Source organism: Helicoverpa armigera, chromosome 26 (assembly GCF_030705265.1).
Source record: "Helicoverpa armigera isolate CAAS_96S chromosome 26, ASM3070526v1, whole genome shotgun sequence".
Lineage (NCBI taxonomy): Eukaryota > Metazoa > Arthropoda > Insecta > Lepidoptera > Noctuidae > Helicoverpa > Helicoverpa armigera.
In genome coordinates, this window is record NC_087145.1 from 3,204,828 (window position 1) to 3,219,770 (window position 14,943).

General features: G+C 36.2%; 4 protein-coding genes and 1 long non-coding RNA gene across 5 annotated transcripts; 4 read left to right on the forward strand and 1 right to left on the reverse strand.

Annotated features, from left to right (window-relative positions):
- The first annotated feature begins 71 nt into the window (after window positions 1-71).
- Window positions 72-5,017, forward strand: LOC135118835 (uncharacterized). The gene is made up of 2 exons (XR_010277818.1): window positions 72-3,554; window positions 3,660-5,017. It is a non-coding gene; the product is annotated as an uncharacterized LOC135118835 (long non-coding RNA).
- A 913-nt stretch (window positions 5,018-5,930) lies between these two features.
- On the forward strand, window positions 5,931-6,736 carry LOC110373914 (protein lethal(2)essential for life). The gene has a single exon (XM_021331386.3). The coding sequence runs from the start codon at window positions 6,007-6,009 to the stop codon at window positions 6,646-6,648; it is 642 nt and encodes a 213-aa protein (XP_021187061.3). The 5' UTR covers window positions 5,931-6,006; the 3' UTR covers window positions 6,649-6,736.
- Window positions 6,737-7,243: 507 nt separating this feature from the next.
- LOC110373915 (protein lethal(2)essential for life) lies at window positions 7,244-8,116 on the reverse strand. Its single transcript, XM_021331387.3, has one exon. The coding sequence runs from the start codon at window positions 7,969-7,971 to the stop codon at window positions 7,423-7,425; it is 549 nt and encodes a 182-aa protein (XP_021187062.3). The 5' UTR covers window positions 7,972-8,116; the 3' UTR covers window positions 7,244-7,422.
- A 1,708-nt stretch (window positions 8,117-9,824) lies between these two features.
- LOC110373912 (uncharacterized) lies at window positions 9,825-12,377 on the forward strand. Its single transcript, XM_021331384.3, has 5 exons — window positions 9,825-10,039; window positions 10,438-10,607; window positions 11,102-11,289; window positions 11,591-12,029; window positions 12,153-12,377. The coding sequence occupies exons 1-5, from the start codon at window positions 9,948-9,950 to the stop codon at window positions 12,230-12,232; spliced, it is 969 nt and encodes a 322-aa protein (XP_021187059.3). The 5' UTR covers window positions 9,825-9,947; the 3' UTR covers window positions 12,233-12,377.
- An 82-nt stretch (window positions 12,378-12,459) lies between these two features.
- LOC126053447 (dynein axonemal intermediate chain 2) lies at window positions 12,460-14,346 on the forward strand. Its single transcript, XM_049849760.2, has one exon. The coding sequence runs from the start codon at window positions 12,460-12,462 to the stop codon at window positions 14,176-14,178; it is 1,719 nt and encodes a 572-aa protein (XP_049705717.2). The 3' UTR covers window positions 14,179-14,346.
- The last annotated feature ends 597 nt before the right edge of the window (window positions 14,347-14,943 follow it).

The following is a 14,943-nucleotide window of genomic DNA, read 5'->3' on the forward strand; positions in this document are numbered from 1 at the left end:
GTAGACCCCCAGCAAGTCTCCCGTGGACCCCTGGGGGTCCACCTGGACCACTTTGGGAATCACTGATTTACGGCATGGACTGTAAGGCCTATAACCATATTATTTTAATATGGGAAAATCCTCAATCGCTCCCAAGCGGTATTTATCGAACAATATAAACGTTAAGACTAATTTTAAGTATACATTTTGTATATTTGGTGTTTTTTATTTACAGAATTAATTTTTTACTGTAAAAAAATGGTGATGTTTTGATGATTGATCAATCTATCAATCTTAATGACAATGTGTCTAGGAATACATTTTGTAAGACCATAGTATACAATTTATTCCGTGCTCTGCTCACCGTAGGTGCTTTTTTGTTTATATTGAACAAGTTTTTCTTGCGATCGAAGTATTTAATTTTTATTAGCAAAGATGTTAGATGTGTATTGTAAAGCATATAAGTAATTAGGTATTTATTTTTGAAAATACAATAAAAAAATATAAACGCACAATCTATTATTAGACTTTTTAATACAATTTGGTTTGACGATGAAAATGGCATGTAATGTATTTTTATTAGAAGAAAAAAAAAAACAAATAATGTCTATGCTAATAAAATAAATTTTATTTTGTTTCAAGAAAATCCTTTTTATAATTATTTTCATGTTATTATTTTGATAATGTATGTACAAATGATCACTACCTTTTCGTATCTCAATATATTATTTCTAAATATACTTAGTAGATAGGTTTATAATGTTTATATTAAAACGCTTCAGCTTGGACTAATTTACGCTAAATTACGGTTTTGTAATGATATGTTGACGAAACGTAATTTTTTTATACGGATGAATAATAAGTTTTCTGAATTAATTCTCCGAGAAAGGATGGCAACATTTTTAAATTAAAACCTTCAAGGTTGTAATTGCTAGGGATATAGCTGTCAGGGAAATAATTCAGAAAATTGTTATTTATTAAAAAAAAAAACTTTATACATGCCCCTAGTAATAGATCTGTCGTCTAAACCTTATACCGTATTATTTTTAGTTATTAATTGTAATTATATAATTATTATTATTTTTGGTATAAATCATACCAAATTGAAATCGTGTCCAAAGAAAGGTGTATAAGGTAAAAAAATAATATCATGGAATAAATGTGAAAAGTCTACGTATTTATTTTGATAATTAAACATAGAGGCCATATTTAACTGCATTTTTAACGGTTTTTAGTTTATACGGTTATCAATGCAACTTATATTTCGGGTTTTGTGAAAACTCTGAAAATTGGAGGCCAAAATTATATGAAAATTATCCCAAGCTAGCACAAATTTTTAAGACAATTGAGGTGCGGATGTTATATGAATGTGTTTATCGTACTTTGTACATACTCTTTTATAATAAAGCCATGAACACACTAAAGCCGAAAAGTGTACTCGCAGAAAATTGTATGGTCTAAGTGTGTGAAACGGCCTTAACAACCAAGCCGCATATTTATTTATATACAATGTGTTGTGTTCACATTCACAAGAAATTATGAGTTATTTTCGGTTGAAGGAAGAATCCAATAATTTTTATAATTAGCAATCAGCCCATACACGTCCACCGCTGGAAATGGGCAAACAATATTAAATAAAAAACAAGATAAGTATGAAATACTCAGGAAACATGAACTTAGTTTGATAATTTTCGATACTTTAAAATGTGAACACAACACAAGAAACCGTCATAGCACCTCAATCTAACAATTTTCGATATATTTACTAAAATATTTTGTTTCATATAATTCAGTAAGAGTAAGTGGGATGCCGTAGCCGCGTGTACGACTGTCGACTATTTGTAATGTAGGCTAAGCTGTATATTTAGATTTTGTATGAGCTAAACAAAATATACAATGTTGATGTTGAATGTGGTTATATTTTTGAACGCTGTTTGCATGTTCATATTGATTTTTTTTTAAGACTAATCATCTTATCTTACATCATCATCAGTCTTCCACTGCTGGGCACAGACCTTCTCTCACACAGAGAAGGATTGAGCGTTAATCACCACGCTTGCTCAATGCGGGACGAAACGGTGAATCTGGATTTAGCCAGTTACAAGCGCAGTGAAAAAAACTGAAAGTTCTGATACGGCTTTCGCTGTCCAAATACCTACCAGGGTTTTTTGATTAATATTTTTATTTTAATTGCTTTAATTGAAATAGTTTCCAGGACATGTTTATTGTTACATTTCTTTCAAAATCAAATGAACATGTAAGCAGTTTGTGTCGTCCACTGATATCAATAGTGCGAGATGAAGGATGATGCCGAAAACTCGGATGACTGAGGTATGCAGAGATGGTTCTTTTTGTACTAACATTATTATCTTCCATAATATAATAAAATTGTCATCACTATAAAATCTCGTCAAATGGCACGTGACGCCCGGAGGACGTATCAAAAATATCTCAGAGTCGTAATTTTTTGTAGCTATACACGTCATGCACACACATGCAAAAGTAATATGGTCCCTTTCATTAGTTTCAAAATATGTATTTGTTGCGACGATAGCTCAGCAGGTGGAGTAAATAATAAGCGTGGACTGTATAATATGTGAATACGTATAATGACTTTTAAGAATAACAATATAGGTACAATTAAGCAAATACGAATGAAAGTTTAAGTAAGAACGCGTGCGCGCGGCCGGTGCGCATAAGCAAGTCTTGACCTCTGGACCCGGCGATTCGCGGCGAGCCGTTGCACCACGACGTCACAGTCGCCCCCACTTGTCGTGGACGCGGTTGAGGCGAGTGGGACGACTCAACAGTATTTTATAATTTTAAATTGTGTAGCTACTACGCCTACTTGTAGATACTCATTTTAGTCTAAAAACGTACATCATCTTTACACACGCTTGTCTATTTCAAAACTAATGTTTTATCATAAAACAGTGTAATATAACATTTCAGTTGTCACTTTTCATTAGATTTAGAATCTCAAAATTACATAATCACGCTTTTTTCATTGTCACAATGTTCCTTATTCACTCATATTTATTTACATACCTATAGAACCATCTCTGCATCTATAGTAATGTAAAAAGGGGGCTTGCATGGTAATCCTATATTTTTAATATAATTTAAAATCTTGCTTTCACTACGTAACAAAAAATTTTTAACATAATTTTATCGTAACAAAGCTATGAACCAAACCAAATGACTGATTGGATATTTATTTTCTTATGTATCTGTATTTAATAGTATTATTCTATAAGGACCAGTATTTTTGATTTTATGAACGTATATATTATTATTTTGATATTAGACTCCCATTAAATTATGATATAAAGGTCATTGAAACAAACTCACCGTAGAATGATCTCTGAATTATTGTGTTCAACCTAATTATTTTAAGTCTATTTTGAAGTACCTGCAAGCCCCAGAGCGACTGAATCGGTATGTTTTTCTAGCTTTTTTATATAAAAAAACACCGTAGGAATGTTACTACATTTTTTTATAAACGAACCTAGATAGTAAGGTAGGCTAGACTTAATCGGGACACGATGATTGAGGCAAGTGCGATTTGTATATCTGTATATTAGAAGCCAAAGAATATACCTTCTATGGACGTGAAGATATTAGTTTAACAATAGTACAAATTCTGTATCAAAAGCTAATAAAACATCCAAATAAAGAAGGTATATTTTTTGCTACTGTAGAAACTTAAACGCAGTCTATAATAACTTAAACACACCTAATATACTTATAGCATTGATACTAACCTGTCCTAACTAAAATATGATTGGGAAAGTTCTAGACAACAGTTTCAAGTTTGAATGCTCAAAAACATTGAAGACTGACCATCCCATATCTTATTATATCTATTCTTGAAACGAAGTTATTGGAACAGTGTAGAATCAAAGGCTTGTTTACACCATTGTTTCATATTTTAACACATTAACAATCATCATCCTCCTGCCCTTAAATCAATTTTATCTCAATTTTATTGGTCCCCAAGAGGTTCCCATCTCGGAAGGACCCGATTTATCCTACAATTTATACAATTTTTTTATTATTTATTTTATTGTAAATGATAAAATAAATAATAACTGTATTGTTCTGTACAATTTAGAGACAAGTTACAACGATAATAAGTCAAAATATTTTGTTTTAGAAATGTATTAAGTTAGCAATGGTGCAAACAATCCTAAATAGAAAGCAAAAGTAGTATAAAATTAATGTGTGCTTCATACCAATATTTTAAAAGTAAAATACTTATATTTCCCCGACAGATATTAGTTGTAAAATTACACTTGCATCAATCATCATGTGTTTTACATAACTACAAGCTCAGACCGCTTATATAAAGTTAATGTGCGCTTTTTATATTAAACGAGGCTTCTATGCTATGACAGGAGGCAATGGGCTATAAATAATTCACTTTTGTCTATAAACAAATGTTATATGGCATCCAATCAGTGATTTATGATTACAGAAAACGAAATATGAACATAACTTCTAAAGTTATAATTTGTTCGTAAAGTGGCAATCTAAAAATATAGAGTAAAAATAGTGGTTTCGGTGTTTTTAGTATGAGAAGGAATCCAATAAGAATTTGATGAATTAATTCACAGCTACATCTGCCTCCTGTTATAAGAAACACTATGAAACTATATTCTATTGATTGTAATATGTATAATGTTCAAAATCTTCATAGTTATTTAGCTATCTAAATAAAACATAAATTTTATTTTCCTATCTAAATCATGATGCACTATACATATTACAAAAGATATGCAAAAATAATCAAAATTATTTTTCAAACGAGTGTTGGAATTCACAAGATTGTATGCGAGGCGAAATTTTGTAAATACCTAGCTTATAAGTTTACCGTCAAGCCCAATATAACTGGTTCATTGATATTTAGACTTTTTTATTTAATTGTAGTGAATCGGCGGTTGTAAAACTAATTTAATATTCATTTTGTTTTTATTTTTGTAAATAGATAAGCAAGTCATGTAATACAATATTTTTGAAAATATACCAATATTTAGAAGTTGGTGTTTTATTTCCTGTAGAACATGAATGCACAAATCCCCCACAAACTTCATAACAGATAACTCCTATAAATACATGAAAACATTACATTAACATTAATTATATCAGACGAATTCGCAATTTAAACCGCTTTTATATTTCAGATCCTCTATCACTATCAGTAATATATATAATAGCAAGCAATAGTTTCAAATTATTCATGAAGGTCACCCCAGAGCCCTCAATAATGTCAAATATGTTACAAGGGGCTCAATAATACCTAACTAATTAACTCCAAACATCTAAATGATTTTGTATGTGAATATCGCTAACTTTTAATATCATTGAGTGTCGCATACAATAATTTTATGTCGTCTCAAAATGTTCCAATATTTAGCATCAACAACAGAATTATCGGGAAGGTTCGGGATCCGTTCTGCCAGTCACCGATTTTTCGCACAAGTTCTAAAGGGCACTGACCTCCCATTGTGATGTTCTCTACTCCCCGCTAGATGTCATTGTGTTCAAACATGTAAAGTTCGAACTTGCTCCGTAACTTTATAGAAAGTTCCTGATTATTCTGTATTGAGTGTGTGATATGAGTCAAGGTATTGTTTACTTAATTTTTCATTGATAAAGTAACAACAACAGTTATCTGTAATTATTATGAAATTTCGTGATAATGAATGTTATCAATACCTACCTATATTATCGCAATAACAATTCGGTCAGGTATGCTTGTTCGGCCAGTGAGAGAGCACAATGTCATTGTTTTGATGATAACATGAGTTATCAATACACGTATACAAATAAATAAACGTGGTCATTTATAGTGCATGCACGTCAATGAATGCAGTAGAGTTTTCCAGAAACATCCGCTCGTCACTAGATGGCGTGGCTGGTATATAAACGCAGACGGCGCCGTCCGACAGTAATTTCAACTACGCAAGCGAAGTGAACAAGTCTAAGAATTTCCCACTGCGAAGTAACTACAGTCTAAGCGTAAACATGAAGACATTCTGCGGATTTTCATACTTCCTAACCATCGCCGCTGTATTATTTGCCACCGGCACCAGAAACTTAGTACTGGCAGAAGAAAAATGCCCTCAAAACCGTGGCAGCAGACTGTTCGACCAAGCTTTTGGCTTGGCACTCACGCCCGATGACTTCTTAACATCGATGATGGCACCTTGGCAGATGCACGACTACTTCAGACCCTGGAGACACCTCTCGCGGCTCACCAAAGATCTGGGATCCACCATCAAGACAGACAAGAATAAGTTCCAAGTGAATCTCGATGTGCAGCACTTTTCTCCGGATGAAATATCTGTGAAGACTGCTGATGGCTACGTGGTTATTGAGGCCAAGCATGAAGAAAAGGAGGATGAGCATGGGTTCGTATCGAGGCAGTTTGTGAGGAGATACTCTCTTCCGGAAGGTACGGAATCTGAGGAAGTGGTTTCTCAGCTGTCCAGCGATGGTATTCTCACGGTGTCCGCTCCTAGGAAAGTGGAGCCCGTGAAGGGTGAACGAGTGGTGCCCATCACTCAAACGGGCCCAGTTCGTAGAGAGGCTAAAGATAGTAAAGACGATGCTGAAGTAACTATTGAATGTGACGACGGTGACCAAGAGTTCTGTACTAAACCGTAATTTAAATGTTGTAATTTTTGTACTTAGTTTTTTTTTTAATTGAAGACTGATTGTAATTTAGTTCTTAAATAAATTCTAAGAAAATATATCTCTGTAAGTTTTATTTCCTAAAAAGATAAAGTACCTAACCACACCTTAAAAATAAATGTTTTCATTTAGTAAATAGTAAACGGGAATAACTTTCTCATGACATGAATAAAGTATGACATATGCCAAGTAGTTGTACACTTTTAGGATATATGGAAAATATTGTACGTATTTACTAACAAACAATACTAACTGATGGATTAAATTATACATTAGAATGCTATATTAACATATATATGATACATGCGAATCTGTGATTAAAAGGATAGTAGAAAACAATGTAGCTAACGCTCTTTACTATTAAATGATTATTATGACTACATGTAATATCTATCTGAACATATAGGTATTTTTCTTCTTATCGAATGAGCTGCAGGTTATAATCACCTCGCAAACTCTAGACATGGACTTATAACAACTATTGCTACATAGCATTTGGGCATGACATAATATCTTGAACATTTTGCCTGAATAATATAGGGGATAAATGAGAAATTAAAGTCCAAAATACAGCAATAGGATAATTTATTAAAAAAATTACCAACACTAATTAAAATAGGTACTTACACATAAATTTTAAATCAGTCGATTTTTATCACATTTAAATTGAATAGAAAAAGGTTTGCAAAGCACAGGTGGGGCACACAGAGAACGAGCGATCTTCAAGGTGTTGGAGACACTTGGTATTTACTTGGCTGTGCCGTTGGCGTCAGCCTGGGCGGTGCGCTGGCTGGCCGCGTCCTTGATCTCCTTCCTCACGGGCCCGGTCTGAGAGATCGGGACAGACCTCTCGTTCTTCGACGATGGAGGAGTTTTCGGAGCAATGATGGACAACACCCCATCAGAGGACAGCTTGGACTCAACAGTAGCAGGGTCGCAGTTCTCAGGCAGGATGTAACGCCTAGTAAACTGGCGGGAAATGTAGCCATGTTCATCCCTCTTCTCTTCATGTTTCCCTTCGACGATCACGTATCCGTCGGAAGTCTTCACGCTGATCTCTTCAGGAGCGAAATGCTGCACATCCAGGTTGACTTGAAACTTTTCCTTGTTTGACACGATGGTGGATCCGACGTCCCTGGCTGCTACGGCCATCTGTCTCCAGGGTCTGTAGTAATCCCGAGCCACCATAGGGGCGACGACAGCAGTCAGCAAGTCATCGGGAGAGATTCCTAGCCCGAACTCCTGGTCAGCGAGGCGGTGAGGAGCGGTTCCGAGCAAGAATGGTAGCAGAGACATTGTTATTGTTTTAGAGTTTAGTTTAAGAGTATAAACAAAGTTGTTTTTCACCGAGTTGTTACACTGGGAATAACGTACTGTTACGCCGGCCGGCGAGTTTATATACTGAAAGCTTTGTCTGGCATCTAGTGCCGGGAGTGCGTTCTGCGCTTGTGTGCATAGCCCTACGTAACTTGATGTATGTGTCTGTGTGGGGTGGATATTGATCGGGCGGGAGCCAGACGTATTCCATTACATTCTAGACTTGACCCCTGAAACGGGACGGGTTATTGACTTACTACCGAATTCGCCATATCTAAAAAATTAATTGACTGAAAAAACTACAGTGGCTATAATGGTTGTGTTCCATGCTGAACCTCATCATAACTATGTATGTAGATTGTTTAATTAAGGTTTGAATTAATCTTGAAAGTTCATAAACAGATTTAATGTTTTTACGTAAATCTCTCTAACATGTACTTATGTAGACCTGTTTATGTATGTATGTTTGCTAACTATTATGGTATATTTTCCATCTCATGAACATGGACATAGCAGTCTTAAACTTTAATATTCCATTCGCTAAAGGCCAATATTTGGTAAAATTAATGTCGTGTGAAACTTGAAATGCATTTGCTTAGTAAATAAAAGTTACATGTAGGTCTTGTCTATCATGACGAATTTTAGGGAAAATTAGGATTATTTGTTAGGTTTTGCATTAATATTTTCCTGACAATAAGGTGTCGTTATTATAGGAATATTTACTTGTCTCTAGTATTTATCTACACGGGCATATTATATACTACACTCGTCGTAGATTGCTTACAGTTGTTTGTTTTGTGAGAAGGGTCAGGACATTGAGAGAGTCACAAAGGCATAAAAACTGATGCATCTTCTTTGCCACCGTGACCCCTCGTAGACTTTATGGTGGAGATTGCCTTCATTTCTCATACAGTCATAGGTACATCAATTACTCAGGTATTCTAGGCGCCTATACCAATTTTAAAAAGAGAGTTTTCCTGTTTGCTTGTTTCAAGCAACCCTAAAAACACTAATCGCCCCGAAACTACTGAACCATTAGGAATTATTTTTCACTGTTGGGAAGCTACTCTATAACCTACATGTGGCGCGGGTGAAACCGTGGGATACTGCTAGTTAATTATATTTAGCATTTGTAATACAGTTTCCTGTCTCATTAGGGCATAATTATTAAGTTTCTCATCAACCGCATAAGCCAGTAGGCGCCACTTTAAACCACACGTATCATATCGTATCCATTTAACCACAAAAGTGATATCAGTATTTCGGTTGCAGTAAATTAAAATAAGTAGGTTTAGGTATGTACTGTAGCTATAAAAGGCCTACCACAGAATACATATTGCCTAGTTCAGGACTACCGGGACCACAGAAAAGAGCTGAACTTGGGTTAATATTCACATAGGTGTACACTGTAGGTACACAACACATACTTCTCCAGTCATAAATCTAACTCATCATCATTCTATCCTTTGGCCAACTATTTTAATTTCAGTCTGCTTCTAGTCTAGACGGTCAGTTTTACATGAAGTGACTGTCTATCTGACCTCCTCAACACATTTTATATTTTTCATGTATTCATAACAAGTTCCGCTATTCAACGCTAGATGGTATTGCAATCAAAGTCTTTATAGAGATTCTGCCATGCATAGATGTCTATCTATTCTATTCTATTTTTGTTGATGGCAAACGTTTTGATGTCTCAGATGTCATATTCGCATGATATCATGATGTTTGCCATGCAACGGCATGCAACTTTTATTACGATCGCGATATGTCTGCACTTCCACTAGTTCATTATTCCTTTCTTCCTTAATTTAGTAGGCAACACTTTGGTGCAATGTCATGCGCGTCACTGTCAGTCGACTTTTTTTTATTGTTTATTTTTTTTCCCTGCGTCTTATATTTATTTTTGTTTGAATTAAGGGTATTGGTAATGATATTATAAGACAATTTAAAATATGGTAAACTATTGCTGCGTGTATGGTTGCGGCCGAAACAGTAAAACTAGTAAACATCTCTATTACTACAGTTTACCTAAGGAGCAAAACCGGTTAGTAATTATTTACAGCCGATTATCGGCCACGGCGGCTGATCTCATATAGGGAGATGAGCCAACTGCGCTATCTATTATAGTGCACAAACGTTTGCGCAGAAAGGTACACTCACTATTCCTTCTTTCTCATAGCCCGATGGGACGGTAATCCGACACGACAGAGAGATCAGACAGGACCGACATTTACGAGCTCTCCGATGCAAAGGTGTCAGTCACCTACCTCCAGGCCCTGGATTGCTTTGTGAAAGTTTATAAAACCCACAAAGCGATTTTGACCTAACACAGGAATGGAACCCGAGACCTCGTACACACCTAGACCAACTAGGCAATGGTCTTCTAAACGCCCATATTTTTGTATAAAATGACTATTTTATGTCAATATTCTTGTTACCCAGGTTAGTGCAATGGCTAGAGGCAATAGGCCGAGTGGACTTGCTGGAGAAGGATTTGAAGAAACTGACCCACCGTGTATGTTCCCGCCACTTCTCGCCTTCTAGCATCAAGAATAAGCACCTGTGTGCTGATGCAGTACCTTCTTTATGTCTTTCTGGCAGTGTGATTGATGGTATAAGATTTTGTTCTACTTCTTATTTTTCTAAGATGACCCACTGACCTATTTTTGGCTCCCTCGTTATAAATTACTACTAAACATTGCCTATATACGTTACTCAAGAAGAGTGAAGCTTTCCAACAATGAAAGTTTTTTTTAATCGGTTCAGTAGTTCCGAACCTTTAGTTTATAAAGAAACTAACAAACAAAAATTAAGATATTACTATAGAAGGACTATACATAGTGATTTGATAGTTCCATTATTATTATCTACCTCGCTTTTTTTCATCTAATGACGAGCATCTTGTCATGACAAGTTAATCCATATTTGTGCATCTGGCTAGACTTGAAGACTACTAGACCCTTATAAAATACACATTAAAGTCATACATTAAAGTCTTCATATAAACAAATTGCTGTCCACTGCTGAACATAAGCCTTCCCCAAGGAATGTCAATCATCCCAGTTAGATATGGAAATTAAATATCCCTATTAAATATTAATTTCAGGAGCCAATGATTCAGACCAGTATCAAGCAGCTCATAGTGGCATTGTATGCAATAGCTGTAACAAGTCAATTGTGGGGTTCCGCTACAAATGCATCAATTGCACTGACTATGACTTGTGCGCCAAGTGTGAGATGTTGGAGGCTCATCCGCAACACTATCTGCTGAGGATACCTAAACCTATTGATTTTGTAAGTAGTTAATGTAAATGTCATAATAAAACAACTGCGAGATTGACTCACTTACCAATGATTGCATACCATTATTTGAAAAACACTTTGTTATATGAGCCCCTTAATTTTTTTATTATTCATTATTTTTCTTGTGTACAGTATTTCTTGTTACAGCGGCAAGAAAAATTTTACTATCACGATAAATGGGTTAAAACCTGAGGACAAGCCGGTCACCAACAAAGTCTTGTTTTACCCATTAGGCACTGAACCCTAAAATATTTGTCCAATCGCATTTTTATACAAGCACAACTTTTTTCAGGCTATCGCTGATGACTTAATAAAAAAGTGGAGACAATTCATCAAGTCTCAGAATGTAAAACTCGAAGTCCAATCAGGCTTAGAAGAATCTAGCAGCGATGATGATGAACCAATAACAAAGTATGCTAGAAACTACGATAGTGGCATAGATCTGACCGAAGAAGAAAAAAATAAAATTCGTGATGAAGTAACTAGAGTTCTCAGTATTAAACATTCTGAAAATGATGATGAATCCCTTAAAAGAAAGCAGAAGACGCAAAAGAAAAGAGGGGTTGTTAAAAAGAAGAAAGTAGAAGAATTAACTGATATGTCGGAACATGCTGGCACGTTACGTGTAGAGAGTGTGGCACCAGAAGTAGCTTTTGCTGATGTTAATGATATTAAAGGAAATCCGAATTTGGATGTAAAGGGAGAAATAATTAACACATTTACACCTTTAGGTGGGTATTTTTTTTTAAACTGAAACTATAGTTAAAAGAGATGTAGAGATATTGAGGCGACCTTTCCTTACATAATGATTATGAATGGAAAGTAACTACATATTATGTTCTTTTAATTTTCAGAGCCAGATCCTCAAGTGTTACACAACATCAAGCTGAATGATGAACTTTCCGAATTTCTGATTGGAGTCAAATATTCTTGAAAGTCAATTGAAAAGTTTTATACAAAGAAGATATTATTTTTCAGTATTTTAAGACTATACTCGACCTTAAATCACAGACCTTTATGGAGTATGCAAATCTGAAAAGTAAAATAATTGACGCTGTCACAAAAAATTGCAGTGAAGTTTTAATTGAACTGAATTGAAAAAAAACCTGGTACAACTTAATTTATATCAAATAGATAAGAATAAAAAAATTTGTCTGAAACATGGCCATATCTATAGTTTATGCATATGACTTGAAACGCAAAAATTTCGGCAAACAACCTCAGTTTAGTTTGACAGCAGAAACAATGCTGGATACGATGGAGCCCAACAAAGCTGAACAGAAAAAATATTGTTTACGTAATCCTATCAATCGTGAATGTCAGATGTACTTACCCAAGTCTGAACATGTAGTGAACACGGAAAGAGTTCACATGTCCTCTCGGGGTATTAACCACTCGGAAGGTGGCTGGCCCAAGGATGTACATTACAATATTGAAGAAGAAACTATTCGATATCGACGTCGCATCGAACGCGAGGACACTTATATCCACGCTGTCACGACGCTGGCACCAAAATTCATAAAATTCCTCAGACAAAATAATGCCATTGAAATTTATGAGCAGTACTTCAAAGGTATGCCGGAAACGATGTCTTGTGAAAAACCTAGCGCAAAGCTTAACAATGTGTACAGAGATGCGGACCAACGCCCTGTCGCAGGCTTGCGCTGGACCATCGAGGACGATCCAAAACTGGTGGTCACCTACTGTTCTAAGGTTTATCCTGCAAAAGGACCAGTAAACAAACATTTTCATTGTTTTGTGTGGGATCTGGAAAATCCATTTACCCCACATTGTGAATTTTTACCCCCAACAGCATGCTGGGACATCGCTTGTTCGCCAGTTAACCCTGCGCTTATAGTAGGAGGTCTCGATGACGGCAGAGTGTGTGTTTTTGATATACGAGCACAAGCAGAACCTGTTTCTATAAGTCCGACGCACAATGCGAACAGAGATCCGATAACCGCGATTCTTTACATACAGTCACGTCTGAATAATGAATTTTTCATAAGTTCCAGTGACGGACATTGCAAATGGTTTGATATTCGGGATCTGTCCGAACCAATGGAGTCTATCTTTATGACAGTAGAAGTACCTCGTGGAGAAGTGCCCAGTTGTGCTAATGCAGAAGGAATTACCTCAATGCAGTTTGATCGCGCGCTTCCCACAAGGTTCTTGGCTGGAACCGAAACCGGTTTAGTTCTTAACATAAACCGCAAAGGTAAAACCCAACAAGAGCTGATGACTGGAACATATAATGCACATTTGGGGCCAGTTCGGGCCGTACACAGAAGTCCGTGTATTACTAAAATGTTTTTGACTTGTGGGGACTGGACTGTGCACGTGTGGAGCGATGATATACGGACGAGCCCCCTTATAACGGGGAATAGGCACCGTTATCAGCTCATGGATGCTGTGTGGGCGCCAGAAAGATTAACATGTTACATGACTGTATCAGAAGATGGAATGTTTCGTTATTGCGACCTTCTGCGCAGCTACAGTGAGCCTGTGTTGAGTATGGCGTTGTCAAAGCAGCCGTTGTTGAAGGTAGTTCCGCACGCAGATGGTCGTCTGATCGTCATGGGAGATAAGGAGGGAACAGTTTACTTGGTTTCTTTATCGAGAGATTTGATATCGTCAGATTCGAATGACAAGCCAAGCATGTTGCAGAACTATGACCGTGAGTGTAAGCGGGAGCAGATTCTGGCGGCTCGGATCAAGGAGATCCGTCTGAGGCTGAGAGACACTGAGGAGGAGGCCACGCAGGTGGAAGACGAGCCTGATGACGAGGCCTTGATCAAAAGTGCTGAGGAAGAATATCGAAAGCATGTTATTGATGAAATTCGTCGCAGTGGTATGGCTGAAGCAGGCCGAAAACGTTGATACGTTTTATATTATCGCTAAGACATAACTCATATTATTAGAAATAATTGCTTAATTTATTTTTGTTTAAGGAATTGGTACCTACCCATTTAAGTTATACCGTGTACTCTTTAAGTTATTCTGTAATACCAACTTGTGGGTAAGAAATAATAAATTTTATCTTTAAAACATTGTTTTAATAGTAACACAATACTTTCCATTCATATAATCAATGATTAGCAAAGATAATATTATGAAGGCGAAATCTGACTGTGTATGTTTGTTACTTATTCACCCGCCACAGAGTACTTTATTGTAAAGGAAACAAGCAAACGCAAACGGCTGAACGGAATTTGATGGTTCTTAGCAGCAATATAGCATCGCACAAAGTTCAACGCTCAGGTGGCGGTAGCGGCGCCGCCTTGGTATCGGTAGCGAGTCCACCATTGTCGGGGCGTTCAGTCCTAGTAAATCATCTCATGAAAACAGAATTATTAGGATTTCGGCTAAACGGCATTATTTTTCAACTGTTTGATTTGCTAAAACCATAGACATAATATAGTAAGCAGGGGCCCGATTCTCCTAATTTAAGCGGCATACGATTCACGTTGGACTCGATTCGACTGAGACCCGATCCCGACTCGATTACGATTGAAGCGTATGTGGCATTCCGCTATTTTTTCTTTGAAATAAACGTTTTTATCCGTTTCTGTCATTCAATAATGAATCATTTTATCTGCAAATGATTGTACAGCAAACTACCGTATGGACCAAAATCACCAAAAT

Coding starts and splice junctions, on each gene's coding strand:
- LOC110373914 (XM_021331386.3), top strand. CDS start 6,007: ATGAAGACATTCTGCGGATTTTCATACTTCCTAACCATCGCCGCTGTA.
- LOC110373915 (XM_021331387.3), bottom strand. CDS start 7,971: ATGTCTCTGCTACCATTCTTGCTCGGAACCGCTCCTCACCGCCTCGCT.
- LOC110373912 (XM_021331384.3), top strand. CDS start 9,948: ATGGTAAACTATTGCTGCGTGTATGGTTGCGGCCGAAACAGTAAAACT. Junction 10,608..11,101: donor TTCTGGCAGTGTGATTGATG/GTATAAGATTTT, acceptor TATTAATTTCAG/GAGCCAATGATTCAGACCAG. Junction 12,030..12,152: donor TAACACATTTACACCTTTAG/GTGGGTATTTTT, acceptor TTTAATTTTCAG/AGCCAGATCCTCAAGTGTTA.
- LOC126053447 (XM_049849760.2), top strand. CDS start 12,460: ATGGCCATATCTATAGTTTATGCATATGACTTGAAACGCAAAAATTTC.